This window comes from Peromyscus eremicus, chromosome 8a, assembly GCF_949786415.1.
Source record: "Peromyscus eremicus chromosome 8a, PerEre_H2_v1, whole genome shotgun sequence".
NCBI lineage: Eukaryota > Metazoa > Chordata > Mammalia > Rodentia > Cricetidae > Peromyscus > Peromyscus eremicus.
The window spans coordinates 26,047,794-26,062,200 of NC_081423.1; the positions used below are offsets into that span (position 1 = coordinate 26,047,794).

Genomic DNA, 14,407 nt, shown 5'->3' on the forward strand with positions numbered 1-14,407 from the left:
GCACCATGACGTCTAGCTATTTTTGACTATTCTCATTTGTTTTGCATATGAATTTTAGCATCATGTTACTATTAACAAAAATGACCCCCATAAGGGAAAGGTATGATTAATGTTGCTGTTGAGTCACATCTACGGATTGATTTCAATGAAAATGACAGCTTAATAACATTTACCCTTGCAGTCATGAATATAGCAAGTATCTTCAGTTATTCAGGGCTATGTGCTTCCAGCTTTGTGTGTGAGCATGTGTGCATATGCATGTGTGTTAGTTAAATAACAAAGGAAGACAAAAAGTTAAAATAATAATGCCACTCTTGTAGTAGTCTTACTTCACATTTGATTCCTTTTCTTATCCATCTACTATGTTTAGCTTTATATAATCATCAGATAGCTGCTTTCATATTCTTTCTAGATTTATGTTTTGCTTGCAGTTAGTGGGACAAACAGCCTACAGTGGACTTAACTTCAGTTTGCACAGTACTGAAAAATAATTGATTTTAGTTTTGATATTCTAAATCTGTCTTTTATGCTGATGATCTGGATTGTGGTCAGGTTGTTTCTAGTTTGAATACAGCAACTTTGAGACAGCTCCTCGTGGTTAAATTCTAAAGGATACAACATCAATACGAAAGTTGAATGGGTTTGTCTGAGGTAAACAAGCAGATACGGGGAGGATAGACTATAGGGACATTCTTTGCTCATGTGTACAAATTCTTCCTTTCTTGACAGTGCCATGGTGTGTAATTTTGAGATAAATGAAATGAAAGCTGATACTCTAGTCTACACAATGTCCAGGTTCTGTATGGGAGCACTTCTTAGCAGGAAATGCCTTGTTAGCATGTAACATAGGATCACAACATTACCATTTATTTGGACCAAAAAAGAGTGCGATTTCATGTATCCAAACATGTATCAGCTGGCTGACAAAATCTATCTCTTTCAAATTGTGTTTAATATAAAGAAAGTTTATTATTAAAGGCAATGTAAGTAGCTTTGACTTCTAATAAGATCAGTAATCAAAGTTTTCATTTTATCTCAAGAATTATAAATCACTAAGTGTGTTTCCTCATTCTTAATATTAATTACCTATTTATTTTTTATGTCCTGGTTTTCAGGTATTTGTAACACAGACTTAGGAAAACTATTCAGGGTCCTTTCTTGTTTGCGGCATTGTGCTTCCTGAGTTTCCAATGTTGTTTCTATCAAGCTGCTGAATTCTAAGATCCTTCATACTAACTCTTCACTGAACTAGAAATTTGCAGAACAGTCCAAAGTGATGCTCAGAGTGATCCATTGAACTGAATTTCATCTACAAATGTCTGAAATGCCTTTAGAATATTAGTTATATCTGTATTATTAAAATAGAAGTCTGATGCTAAATTTAGATGCTGTTTGATGAAGTAACTTCTTGATGAGGACAAAGTGAGCAGATCCAGAGAGACATATTTAAACTTGTTTTTTTTGTATACACACTTTTACTTTTTTTTTTATAAGTGTTTGTAGCATAGAATATCATGTGAGGCACTGAATTAGAATACATAAATCCCAACCAAGTTTGGGAAAACTTGGGCATTGTGAGATTGAATAGCATTCCTTATACCCAGAATTATTCAGCTCTGGACAGCGATCCCAGAGGCACAATTTACAGCACATTCACTGTTTGTGCCCTGGTGTTGATCGAGCCTCGCAGGCTGCTAGAATGATTAAGACATGATTCTCATTTTTTTTAAAGCCCTCAAGTAGGTCATTGTGAATTAATTTTAAAATAGATTTGTAATTATCTTTTTTCAAATGAGTATTTGGTCCTCCGGTTAGTTATTCAAATGAAGGGGAGAGAGCAATTCCTTTGTACCCATAGGCTTCTAATGGATCAAGCATGTCACAATATATATGTAAATGCTTTATTCATAATATATTGGCTTTTGTGGTTTACAAATTGCATTTGCATTATTTATTTAATTTCCATAATAGTCCTGAGTAGATTGGGCATATATTAAAAGCTCCATTTATACTTAATCAACTCAGGCAAAAAGAATGTGTACTGATAACCAGCTCTCCTTTCTCTTCCTCTACTTCCATCTCCCATCCTCTTACCTTCTTTGGCTGGTCTCCTTCTTCCCTGTGGTCTCCTTTCCAGTTTCATGACCCTGATACACAAATGCACTCGTGTGTATGTGTGTGTGTGTGTGTGTGTGTGTGTGTGTGTGTGTGTGTGTGTGTGTGTCTAAGATCCATGTGTGACAGAAAAAAATGAAGACTTTGTCTCTCAAAGTCTGGCTTCTTTCTGTTAACAATTTACAGTTTCATAATTTTTCCTGTTAATATGACTTTTTCCTTCATGTGGTGATATTTTGCTTGTGATCTAACAAATGAAGCTTGCCTGAAGATCAGAGGGAGGTGGCGCTAAGCCACTAGTTAGCCGTAAAGGCCACACACATTTAATCCCAGCACTAGGGAGGCAGAGGCAGAGGCACCTCTGTGAGTTCAAGGCCATCCTGTGCTACACAAGAATGATCCAGTCTAAAAGAGAAACAGAGCCAGGCATTGGTGGCACACACCTTTGATCTCAGCACTTGGGATCTTACATCTTTAATCTCAGCTCTAGAGAGGTTGAGACAGGAAATGATATGGCTGGGCAGAAAAAAAGGTATATAAGGTGGGAGGAGACAGGAGTTCAGTTCCTTCCTTTTGGTCTGAGGGTTTCGTAGAGGTAAGAACTAGTGGCTGGCTGCTCTGCTTCTCTGATCTTTCAGCTTTCACCCTGATATCTGACTCCAGGTTTTTATTAATAAGACCAATTAGGATTTGTGCTACACCTTCAAGCCTGTAAAATCTCACTGTTTATATGTGCTACATTTTTTCATTCATTAGTTTATGATCATCTATGCAATTCTTTGCTACAGCCCATAATGCCAAATCAATATCAATGTGCAGGTACCTCTGTGGTAGGACTGAGAATCCTTTTAGTATTATCACAAGTTGTAACCTGGGTCATATGGTGATTGTATTTTTAGATTTTTGAAAAAAATGTCTATGATTTCTACAATGTCTGCACTAGTTCACATTTCTTCCAAAAGTAATAGGGTTCCTCTTTCCCCATATCTTCACCAGCATTTGTTGTCATTTCATAGCTGGGTATTATAAATATCTATCCTCTTCTGAATGGTAAATCTTATGAAGTTGTTCTATTCCCACTCTTCCTGTGTGCCCCTGCTCTCTTCTGTGAATCTCTTTATTCTGATCACTAAACATGGCAATTCCACTCCAACCTCAGGACCTTTGAAGAATCGCCTGTGCCAAAAATGTTCTTCTAACAGCTAGTAGTTTGGGCTTACCTGGTCTCCACACCATCCCAGATAAATGTCTTTAAATTTGCTTTATTTGCTTTGTGGACTACAGCATTATGTGATACTCTGTTCATTTATCTGTGCTTTGTTTATAAATTCCCTGAGATCAGGCTTTGACCTACCCCTCAGCACTGACAGCCACATACCAAGAAAGAATTTAATATTTGTTGAATGAATCAATGCATGAAATCTTAGATTTGATATGCTAGTTAATTGTTTCAGGGCAGAAGAAAACAAGCGCCTGTCTAGTCTTTTAAAATTGTTTTTATATCTTACTTAAAACAACCTCATGCACTCTACTTTGTAAAGGAAGAAAAAGCAGTTCTGTAATTATTTGTTGATATCTATCTTCCTGTAACATATAACACCTTTTGTGTAGACATATTTTCTTCACCTTATATTCATAGTACCTACTGCTATATAAGATGCATGTCATATAGTAGGTGCTTCCAAAGAAAGAGTTAAATGGATTAATACAGTCCACAAGTCTGTTATGATGCAAAGTAACTGTATTTCTTCTCACATCCACAGGACTATACCTTGACCATGTATTTTCAGCAAGCTTGGAGAGATAAGAGGCTGTCCTACAATGTAATACCTTTGAACTTGACTTTGGACAATCGAGTGGCAGACCAGCTCTGGGTGCCTGACACCTACTTCCTGAATGATAAGAAGTCTTTTGTACATGGGGTGACTGTCAAAAACCGTATGATCCGACTGCATCCAGACGGCACAGTCCTGTATGGCCTCAGGTCTGTAGTGTGGATCTTTAAAATTTAAATTTTCTTGAAAAAAGAAAACCCAATTGCCTGTAGTCAGAGTAAAAATTGTACTGTTTTCTGTATTCCTTCTGCAGTTCTGTGGAAAAAGAGTTAAACCTTCTATCAGTGAGATATCTGAGAGCTTAGGAAAGCATGTGTACAAAGGACTTAGCTCCAGCTAAGACTAAGTTGTTGTTATTTTTTTTTCTTCTTCTGAATTATCTCCCAGTATCAGATGCTGATGCTAAAGCCGCTTTCTTTAAGGAATACGGATAAACAATATCAAAATAGCTAAAGCATAGAGTTTCTTTAAAATTGGACAACAGAAAACCCTGAATGATGAATGATTGTTTAGACATGGCAGATGTTCCTGAGCTGCTGAACTGGGTCATGGTCCTCTGGTGGCAGAGAGGAGTATCATGCCCTCTTATCCCCCAAAGAGCAATCAACTTACATATAAATACCATCTCATGTTTATTAATGTTTAATTTATGCTCTTAAATGTACCTCCAGGAAAGCATTCCACTACCAGGCTATTTGGATGGGAATAATTTGTAAAGAAAACTAGTTTAACTTCAATTAAAAGCAGTAGATGGTGTTCTCAAAAAATATATATTTTTTTTATTCTGAAATGATTTCAATGTAAACATTTTCTTCGCATGGTAGAAGGAAACCACTCTAAATGTCAGCATTTTCAATTGCCTCTGAACTATTATTTCGCATGAAATATTTCTATGCTGAAAATATTACAGTGTAAACACTTTTGCATGAGAGAAGGAAATGATTCTAAATGCCAGCCTTTTCAATTGCCTCTGATCTGTTATTTTGCATAAACATGTGACTATGCTATGATAATAATGATGATAGTGTCATCAGTAATATCCATCAACTGAACCCTTCTCAGGGGTTACACACTGAGCTAAGTGCTTTCCACACATCCAACAGTCATCACCCAGCACCCTATCTGCATCTTACTTTTCTTGATGTTCATAATCCACAACAGTTGTGGTCTGAACACACTGAGTGGAAATGATCAGAAACGAAATGTAACATTCGAGTTATGCGTTATTATGACTAGCATAATGAAATCGTACTTGCGGAACTCTCCAGCCCTACCTGAGAAACATGACACTGTTTTCCCCACAAATTCATGCTACAGCTAACCTTTAGTGCCTTTGTAGCCATCTTGGCTGTCTCATGGAATGGCAGTACCTGTGTTCAAGTAGCCCTTTATTTTTTCATAATAACAGCCCTGAAGCACAGGGGTAGGGGACTGGCGATTTAGATAGACCAGAAAGAAATCGTAGAGACATCATTTTTAACAAATAGGTACATTTTATTCAATTTATAAGGAAAGAAAAACTAGTGTGCTCAGATTGCTAATTCTGAAAGTAGAATAAATCTTCTGTTAATGAAATTGCAAAGTAGGAAAAATAACTTCTTATTAGACTGGAAAAGTTACAGCCACAATAAGTGATAAGTATTAGTTAAAATAAGAATGGCATCCTAGTTTTTCCCAGTTATGGATGGAAGATATGAACATGAAATACATCCCATATTACAGGAATGTGCTGTGTGAGACATATTGACCCTCTATGATGACATCATCAAAGGGTACTGAGAGGAGTGATACCAAGCCATGTACTGCAGCTAACAGAGACTTATAAAGGTTTAGTGGTAGGTCTGACTGAGACACTAAGACAGTTGCTGGAGCGGATACAGCTGTGTGTTTCAAGATTGCTGTTCTGTTTCTAGAAAAATTGGAAATATTGATTAAAGAGAATAAATGTACTCCAAGACCAGTGTTCAGTTGCCATGAAACCTAGTTCTTTGACAGGAAAGCACTCTGAAAAACCTCAAATCATAGAAGTGCAAAGGATATATTATCAGGACATAGGAATGAAAGATCAACCTTGGTACCGTGCAGCATCATGGAGGTGAATTTCATAATCAGGCCACGTGCCCAGAGTAAAGTATCTAAGTCTTTGAAAAGCACAGGGAGATCATATGCCATGTCCTGGCAATGTAATAAAAAAGCCAGGGTGTCAGCCATTTTTTTCTGCAGAGGGTTTTCACTACTGCTTTATATCCAAAATGAAAACTTACCTGCAGGAAGAAAAGCTAAAGTCTATTAATAATGAGCAGTGCATCTGGCTTTCCTGCATGTTTGCTATGTAGACGATTGTGTTCAAGCTCTACTTTTACCTCTACCACAACTTTTATATCTTATATTCTTGTTCACAGCATGGGTAAACTGAACAAGGAATACACACTTACCTGGTGGTTGATGGAATTAATCTGAACACTGTCCAGACATGGAAATACTTCACTGCTGTCGATGTATGAAATAACATACATTGAAGCTGCAATTGTTGAGCTTCTGAAATACTTTATGCATGAAGGTGAAAATGGTTCTGGAAGCTTCATGTAGATTGATGAGAAAAATTAAGAGAATCATTCATGGAGCACTGCAAGCTAGTAATATGGATTTTTCAATGTACTTGGTAGAAAGTTTGGACACATACTGGATGCGATCAAGAAGTGGTAACAAATAAGAAATCAGAAGAATTTGTGTTGATTTCACAGGAAGAGAAAAGGGGATGAATGGATCAGAAAGTAATATATTTGACTACATACAAATGTCCAGAACCCAAACCTGGATATAATACAATATTACAGTATCTGTTTGTAATTCAGGGCTTATGTAGTGAGATGAGATATAGAGACAGGAGAATGCCTGGAAATGTTCAGTCCAAATAGCTTGGTGTATGAAACAGTGAACAGCAAAGAGATGTAGACGAATTTGTAAGCAGTCTTACTAAATAAAGAACATAGAGCCAAATATAGGAGAGAAAGCCTTAGAGATCAGGGAGCTGCAGCAAAGAGACCCTGTCTCAAATAAGGTAGATGGTCACAACTGATACCCAAAATTGTCCTATGACTGCCTATCCATGCTGTGGGACAATCATCTACCCCAACACATACAAACACACGAGCACACATATGTCATACACACACACACACACACACACACACACACATCATGCATTTACATGCACACAGTTTTATTATTTTCTATTGTTCTGCATCCAAGAATGTTTATCATTCTCTTCTGTTTATTGGCATTAGGACAGATAATTTTCCTGGGATAGTAATGTTCAAGTCTTTCAGGACTTGAAGTGCGTTCGTTGCTCCAAGTGCTTCTAGCATTTAGTGTTTCCTTTGAGAAGTGAACTGTTATTCTGATGGAACTATCTTTATATATGACTTAAGCTTTATCTCTTGAAGTTTTCAGGATATTTTATTCATTCTGTATGGTTTTCTAACAATATGACATGGAATGTTTCTCTTCTAGTTCCGTCCATTTGATGTTCTCTATGCCTCTTATACCTGGAAGGGCATCCCTTTCCAGAGCTTAGGAAATTTTCCTCTATGATTTTATTGAAAATATTATCTATGATTTTGATATAGGACTCTTCCCCTTCTTTTATGTCTATAATTAATGAATTTTGTCTTTTCATAGTGTCCTACTTATCTTTTGCATTCCATTCATATGTTTTAAAAAAGATGTCATTAACTTCAACTGAATGATCCTCTGTATTATCCTCAAGCTCTGATGTTTTGCCTGCTATAAGATCCATTCACTCCTGAAGCTTTCCACCAAGGCTTATATTGACTTTCTGAATTTTTCATTTCTGAAATCATCTCAGTTTGCATTTTATTCGGTATTTCTAGGTATTTGATGAATTCTATTTTCAATACTGAACTGATTTTCTTAATTTATTCAACTGATTGTGTTCTCTTGGAATTGACTCCGGAGATTATTTGTATCCTCTTTTAATTCATTCATGAGTTTATTTGTGTTCACTTTGAAATTTTTGAACATATTGATTATAATTGTTTTTTTTTAATTTTTGTCTAGGATTTTGTCTAAGTCACCATTATTGGCAGCCATCACTAAGTGACTGTTAATTGTTGGAGGAGATATTTTGTCTCGGCTTTTCTAGTCGCTAGTGTTTGTACTTTGGGATTTGCCAACCTGGAGTGAGTTGAGACTTTTTGTCACAGCTGAGTTGAGCGAGTGTGTGATGTTAGCTTCACCTCTGCTTCATGAGTCTTGACTGGGCTCAGTAGCGCTTAAAGTTCAGTTGTGGAGGAGCTTGGCATTGACCATGGGTAGGGTAGGTGAGGGTGATCGTTGCTTTCTTGAGAAGAGCGTCACGAGCTCTGACTTCATAAACCAGAATCAGTACGGTGTATCAGTGGGTTGTACCAAGGGCAGCAGTTTCACATGTCCACTAATCTTAGAACATACTTTCATATGGGAAAGCAAACCAATGCTCGAGATCCCATGACCTCTAAATTCACAAGCCAGGGTGTTTGAAGAATGTTATGCATATGTGACAGACACAAATGGATCGTGACCTCTGTCTCTGTGGTGCTCAGGGAAGAAGAGCACACTCAGGGAAGGGAAGGGGCTCCAGCTCTTATGGCTTTATTAGTCTCTCCCTTGCCTGGCTTCAGTGAACTTGTTGAGCAGCTAAAGTAATCCCCAGAGGCAAGAGACTGTAGTTTTCTTACCTCTTTAGGCCTGGTGCTGTGGGACACTGGAAGAATGTATGAGAGGCAAGGTGCAGAGGAACTACTCACCTATTAGGACCACGTGCAGGCAGGGTGAGGATGTGTACCTCTGAGGCCGAGGGTGCGGAAAACCCTTTTCATATCTGTGACCAGGGCTATCATGGAGGCAGATACACATGCCCGAGGCAGCAGTTCCTGGAACTCCTTATGTGTCTGTACTGATTGTCAATGGATTGGCAGAAGTGTGCACCTAGAGGCAAATGGTTTAGGGGCCTCCACATCTCTGAGATGGATGCTAGCAGAGAATTCTGAGAGTAGAATATCATTATTTTCCCATTTCCACTTCCAACACAGGCTCTTGACACAATAAACAATTTCTTGAGCACCTGTAACATTTATAAAACTAGCACTTCTGTGCAAAGCAGGCTCATTAATTGTGATTGTTCCCTCAGTTGCAATGTTGAAATTAATTGAGAGCAGATGAAATTAATTGAAAGATTTTAAAATGCATTTTTAAGTAGTCCTAGTAAATTTTATGGAAAAATAGAACAGTTTCCACTGAAAACCAGTGCGTGCCTGATACTCCTTTCTTGTCTCCAGGAGGCTTATTTGCAATAGATGAGAGAAATTTAGTTAAAATGACCACTGACAGTATTAATTGCAAATGCACAGCCCCTCTTCCTACTCGTCTATCACCAATCTTGTTATTTCCCATTGCTGATAGTCTAGAAAGAATTTTATTTAGCGTCAATGCGAAGTAGAAGAAACATTGAAACATTGAATACAATTAGAATATTATTGAAAGCAGCAAGGGCTCATGGAAAAAATTTAGCATGTAGTATGACAGACTATGCATATTTTCTTTGTTAACATTACTTTAGTCTCACTATTTTCTCCATGTTATATGAAAAAACAAAGGAACTTATAGACATTTAAATAGCGACTGTACCCCATGATTTCACTTATCTTAATGTAGAAATATTACTCTTCCATCCTAACCTTTGTGTACTGGTTATGTGGTGATAAATAATACTTAGAAAAGCCCTGAGAGAACCTCAAAAGAATGGAAGAGCAGAAAAGCTAGGTGGAAACAGTTCTCAGTAGGGCTGTTGCTAGAGACTTTTCTCTTGAATGATAAAATGAAGCTTGAGAAACAGAAGGCAAGAGGTTTCTATGGAAGTTCACCTGGAGATCCTAAGGTCTATAGGAGTTCTAGTTAAAAGGGTGAGGTGTGTGTGTGTGTGTGTGTGTGCTCCTTGGGCACCAAGTCATTGCAAAAAAAAGTCAGTAATCATAAAGTCTATCAATGTGAGTAATGAAAACTGAAAGACAATCATTCAACCTCAATGTAGAAGGCTGAGAGCTAGACAGTTTCATACTCAAGACAATGACCAGTAATTTGCTAATCAAAGACTTTGAGCTGAGTGTTTGTGGCATAAACATACTCTGCATCCTACCCCTCTTGACAGACGAGGATGAAGAGATTAACATATACAGTATTTGAGAGAACTGTCATAAAGTACCATCTAGTGATCCTTTCAGGTATTAAAACATAACAATGATAGAGACACTGGTATGATAGAATACCATGCCTGTTGAATTTAATGGTAGGTGGGCAGGTGTTCATGATGTCATTCTTTGAAGCTGCCAGAATGTTTGAAAACATTCATCATGAAATTTGAAAAACAAAACAGAAGAAACAATAACAACAACAAAAACCCCCAATAACAATTAAAAAATATGTTCCAGAGGCTATGGCATTGTTGTTTTACTATCTAAAAAAAATATGAGTACAAATTGAGGGAAGAAAGGGAAGGAGTAAATGATGTAGTAATTATATTATAATATTAAAATTTTTAAAGCATAATTGAAAATAAAATAAATTATAAAGAGAAGAATTAAGAGCTTAGGGCCTGGAGAGTCTGCAGAGGGCTTGCTATGGAAGTAAGAGGATCTGAATTTTGATTTCAGCATCTAAGAAAAAAGGCAGGTGTGAGCACTTGGGATCCACAGAACAAGTGCTGTGGGGGCAACGCTAGGAGGGTTGCTGTGGCTTGCTAGCTTCCAGCCTAATTCTAGGTTGAGTCAGGACCCTTTCTAGACTGAATAAGGCAGAGATTGATAGGGTGGGATGCTCCAGAACCTCCTTTGGTTTCTGCATTAATGCACACAGGTGTGCATACACGTGCACACATAGTACACAGAAACACACATAGAGATTCAAGAGGTTTGTAGGCAAGGAATGATAGTTCTGACCTCTCAGAACTCTAGGATTCATATGTTTATATGAATAGCTTTTATTGGCCATTGTAGAAGACAGGGCATCTTTTCTCAGAGGCTGTGTGGCTCAGCAGGTAAAATTCATGACAAAGCTATGGCATAATCCAGAGGATGGTGGTGAAAACACCTCAGCTAACACCTTGCTGACTTCCTTGTAAACTGTTCCATCTGTAGGAACATACCAATTGCTTCTAATTGTACAAAGCCAAAGCTTTCAATCAATCCATGGTGATAGACTGTGTTTGATGAGCAATCATTGAGCATAGAATGTCTCCTGCTCAGCAGTAAGCCTAGGGTACTTTTGACCTGGGAAGTTCAGAATATGAAGATAGAGATGAAGACATATGGGGCCCATGTGAGGGTGAGTTCTAACAGTTTCACCCTGAATCTCTGCCTGCTTATTTTCAAAAACACCAGATCATAGTTCAGTCTCTTCTCATTGTTTTTCAGGTTAACAATCTTGTAAAACTATGGGAACAGAATTGGAATGTTATGCAGACATCTAAATGGACAAAGTTTGGAAATACAACTAATTTTCTTCACAAGGGGTAGTGATAATACAACTTAGAGTTTTGTTTTTTTTTTTTAATTTGTCACTTGCTTCTTTTGAACAATGATTAAATTCTCCGAGGATGAGTTAAAAGATGCAAATTTTGTTACAGCCTAATCATGTCTCAATTAATGGCCAATGAATGTAAAATAATCTGTCACTAAACATTATACTAGAAAATGAAATTATATGTTTGGAGTAACGCAGTAGTAGTTGAATGCTAAATATTCAACGTTACTTAATGGATATGTGGGTGCATTGGATGGATGGAAATTTTTAGAACTTGACTCAGTATTATTTACATTATTCTGTGAAGTAAGATTCTAAGTCCTTTGTCTAGAACTCAGAATGGCGAGAATAGCAAGTGAAATGAAGATAATGAGGAAGGATTAGGCCAAGCATATCTAGAATGAGAAGAGAAATTGTTTTATTTTATTTTATTTTACAATATAATTTAATTCTACATATCAGCCATGGATTCCCTTGTTCTCCCCCCTCCCGCCCCCCCTCAGCCCACCCCCCATTCCCATCTCCTCCAGGGCAAAGACTTCCCCGAGGATTGAGATCAACCTGGTAGACTCAGTCCAGGCAGGTCCAGTCCCCTCCTCCCAGAGAAATTGTAATGAAAAATCAAAGAGTTGTCAATGTTGATAACAAATATATGAGGGAGCCAGTTATCTGCAGCTAGTGCTATGTACTGAACAGTTGGATAAAGGGGATGACTGATTATCCTGACACCCGTGTGGTCATGACAGCCTTTAGAACCTACCTTGTGGCCCCAAATCAGTACAATATCTATAAAATGCAGTTATAATCTCTGATTTAATCAAATGTTGCTTAATTCTTCTTAAATAAAGCCATTTCTTTTCATCATGTAGATAAGTCTTATCATTGCAACTCCATAGAAAGAGGGTTATAGGAATAAGTAAGGTATGAATATTGTTTTCCCCCTTAAAATTGCAACATGTGGCTGAAGAATAATGAAATCGTCAGAGAGAGGGTTTCTCTGGTGTACTCAATTCTGACTCTATAACAAAACTGGACATTTTGGGTGGTTTATAAGCTACATAGTTCTGCACATAATTCTAGATACTGTAAAAGCTCAAGGTATCAGCACAATGGATTCTAGGTTGAGAGTCTCTTCCGGCTCACAGAAGACACCTTCTTGTTGTGGCTCCACACGATAAAATAAGAATTCAGCTGTCAAGAGACTCTTTTATAAGGTCACCAATCCTATTCATAAGAGTTCTGCACTTATGGTTTAATCAAATCCTGAAAGACCTCACCCAAGACCAAGACACTAAGACATGGGTTATTAGATTACACAAGTTAAACTTCAAGAAAACCAATATTCAGACCATAACCTTCACCTTTACTTTGGGTTGTATTTTATATCTCAGTGGTCTCATTTTGATAAGATAAAATTTTGCTTGTATTTTTTATTTACCCCTTAAGGATTTCTATTGAAAGAAGTGGCCAAATATGGGGAAGAATGTTTTCAATGTAGGACTACAACTACAGAAGTGATAAGGGAAAAAAAAATCCCTGACCACACAAAGCAGTTTCCTTTTGTTAAATAAAGCAAAAAATTTCAAACAGAATCAACTAAGTTCTATTCCAAAATATCTTTCACTCAGTCAGATCATTTCAGCCCCCTTCATGGAAAAAGGACATGAAATTTCTATTCCTTGGTCTTTAAAGTTTGAGCATGTAGGAATAAGATTTTACCTCTAGTTGTTATGGTTAAAAAGAATGTTACCTACATATAACATATTCTTACTTTCTTAAAAGAGCATACTTAGTATATTTCAAAGGGCTAATGAAAAATTAAACTGGAAGCCAGTCTGCATTCTGAAAACTGATAATTCATTCAATCATTTAATTTAAATGTTTTCTAAATGCTTATTCTAGCTCCCCAAAGCCTGTAGTACTGCAATTTTGCTTATGTGAGGCATCTATCCTTGTAAATCCCATCTCATTTTCATGTAGCAATGTTCAATACACACACACACACACACACACACACACACACACACACATATACATACATATATATTTGACATCATTTCTCTTAGAAAAAATAAAACCTCTTCTGGTGAATTAGGAAAGCAGAAACAACAGCATCTCATTCTGACTTACGAAAGATCAGTCAATTCAAGTTATCAACAGGTGACATCTTTAACAACTTACATTTTCATTAAAACTTAGCATCAACACTGAAATTATTTAATGCCAGTTCATTAGCATTACCTATAAGCATGTTGTCATATTAAATGCATGGCAGAAAGAAGTAATTTTTAAATTATGATTTTTTTCTTCTTGAATATTTAGAAACTATAGTCTTAGTTAAGATTCAAATTGCTGTGAAGAGATACCATGACCATGGCAACTCTTCTAAAGGAAAATATTTAATTGGGTATTTCATAGTTCAGAGATTTACTCCATTTTCATCATGGCTGGACATGGTGGCATACAGGCAGACATGGTGCTTGAGAAAGAGCTGAGAGTTAATACATCTTGATCCAGAGGCAACAGGAAGTGAACTGTGACACTGAGCATGGTTCAAGCATATATGAGACCTCAAATCCTACCTCCACAGTGACACACTTCCTCCAACAAGGCTACACCTCCTAATAGTGTCACTCCCAATGAGCTATGGGAACCAGTTACGTGCAAACTACTACAAAGAGTTAAGGAAATAAAATTACTCCTTGCTCTATATTTTTTTTTAACCTGTATTCAGTTTAGAAAAGTACATACATAGTTTTCTGAAAATATATTAATATTATACACACAACTTGAGGATCTGTGTCTTAACAATTCATAATAATAAACATAATTGCATGGGGATAAAGTACTTCTGACATTCATTTTTCAACCATTATAGG

General features: G+C 37.0%; 1 protein-coding gene across 1 annotated transcript in view; it reads left to right on the forward strand.

Moving 5' to 3' along the window:
* Positions 1-14,407, forward strand: part of Gabrb2 (gamma-aminobutyric acid type A receptor subunit beta2) — a 211,419-nt gene that overhangs the window by 67,893 nt on the left and 129,119 nt on the right. Inside the window, exon 4 of the mRNA XM_059270364.1 lies at positions 3,879-4,099. Within this exon, the coding sequence (XP_059126347.1) occupies positions 3,879-4,099 (221 nt within the window). The remainder of the gene's footprint in view (positions 1-3,878; positions 4,100-14,407) is intronic.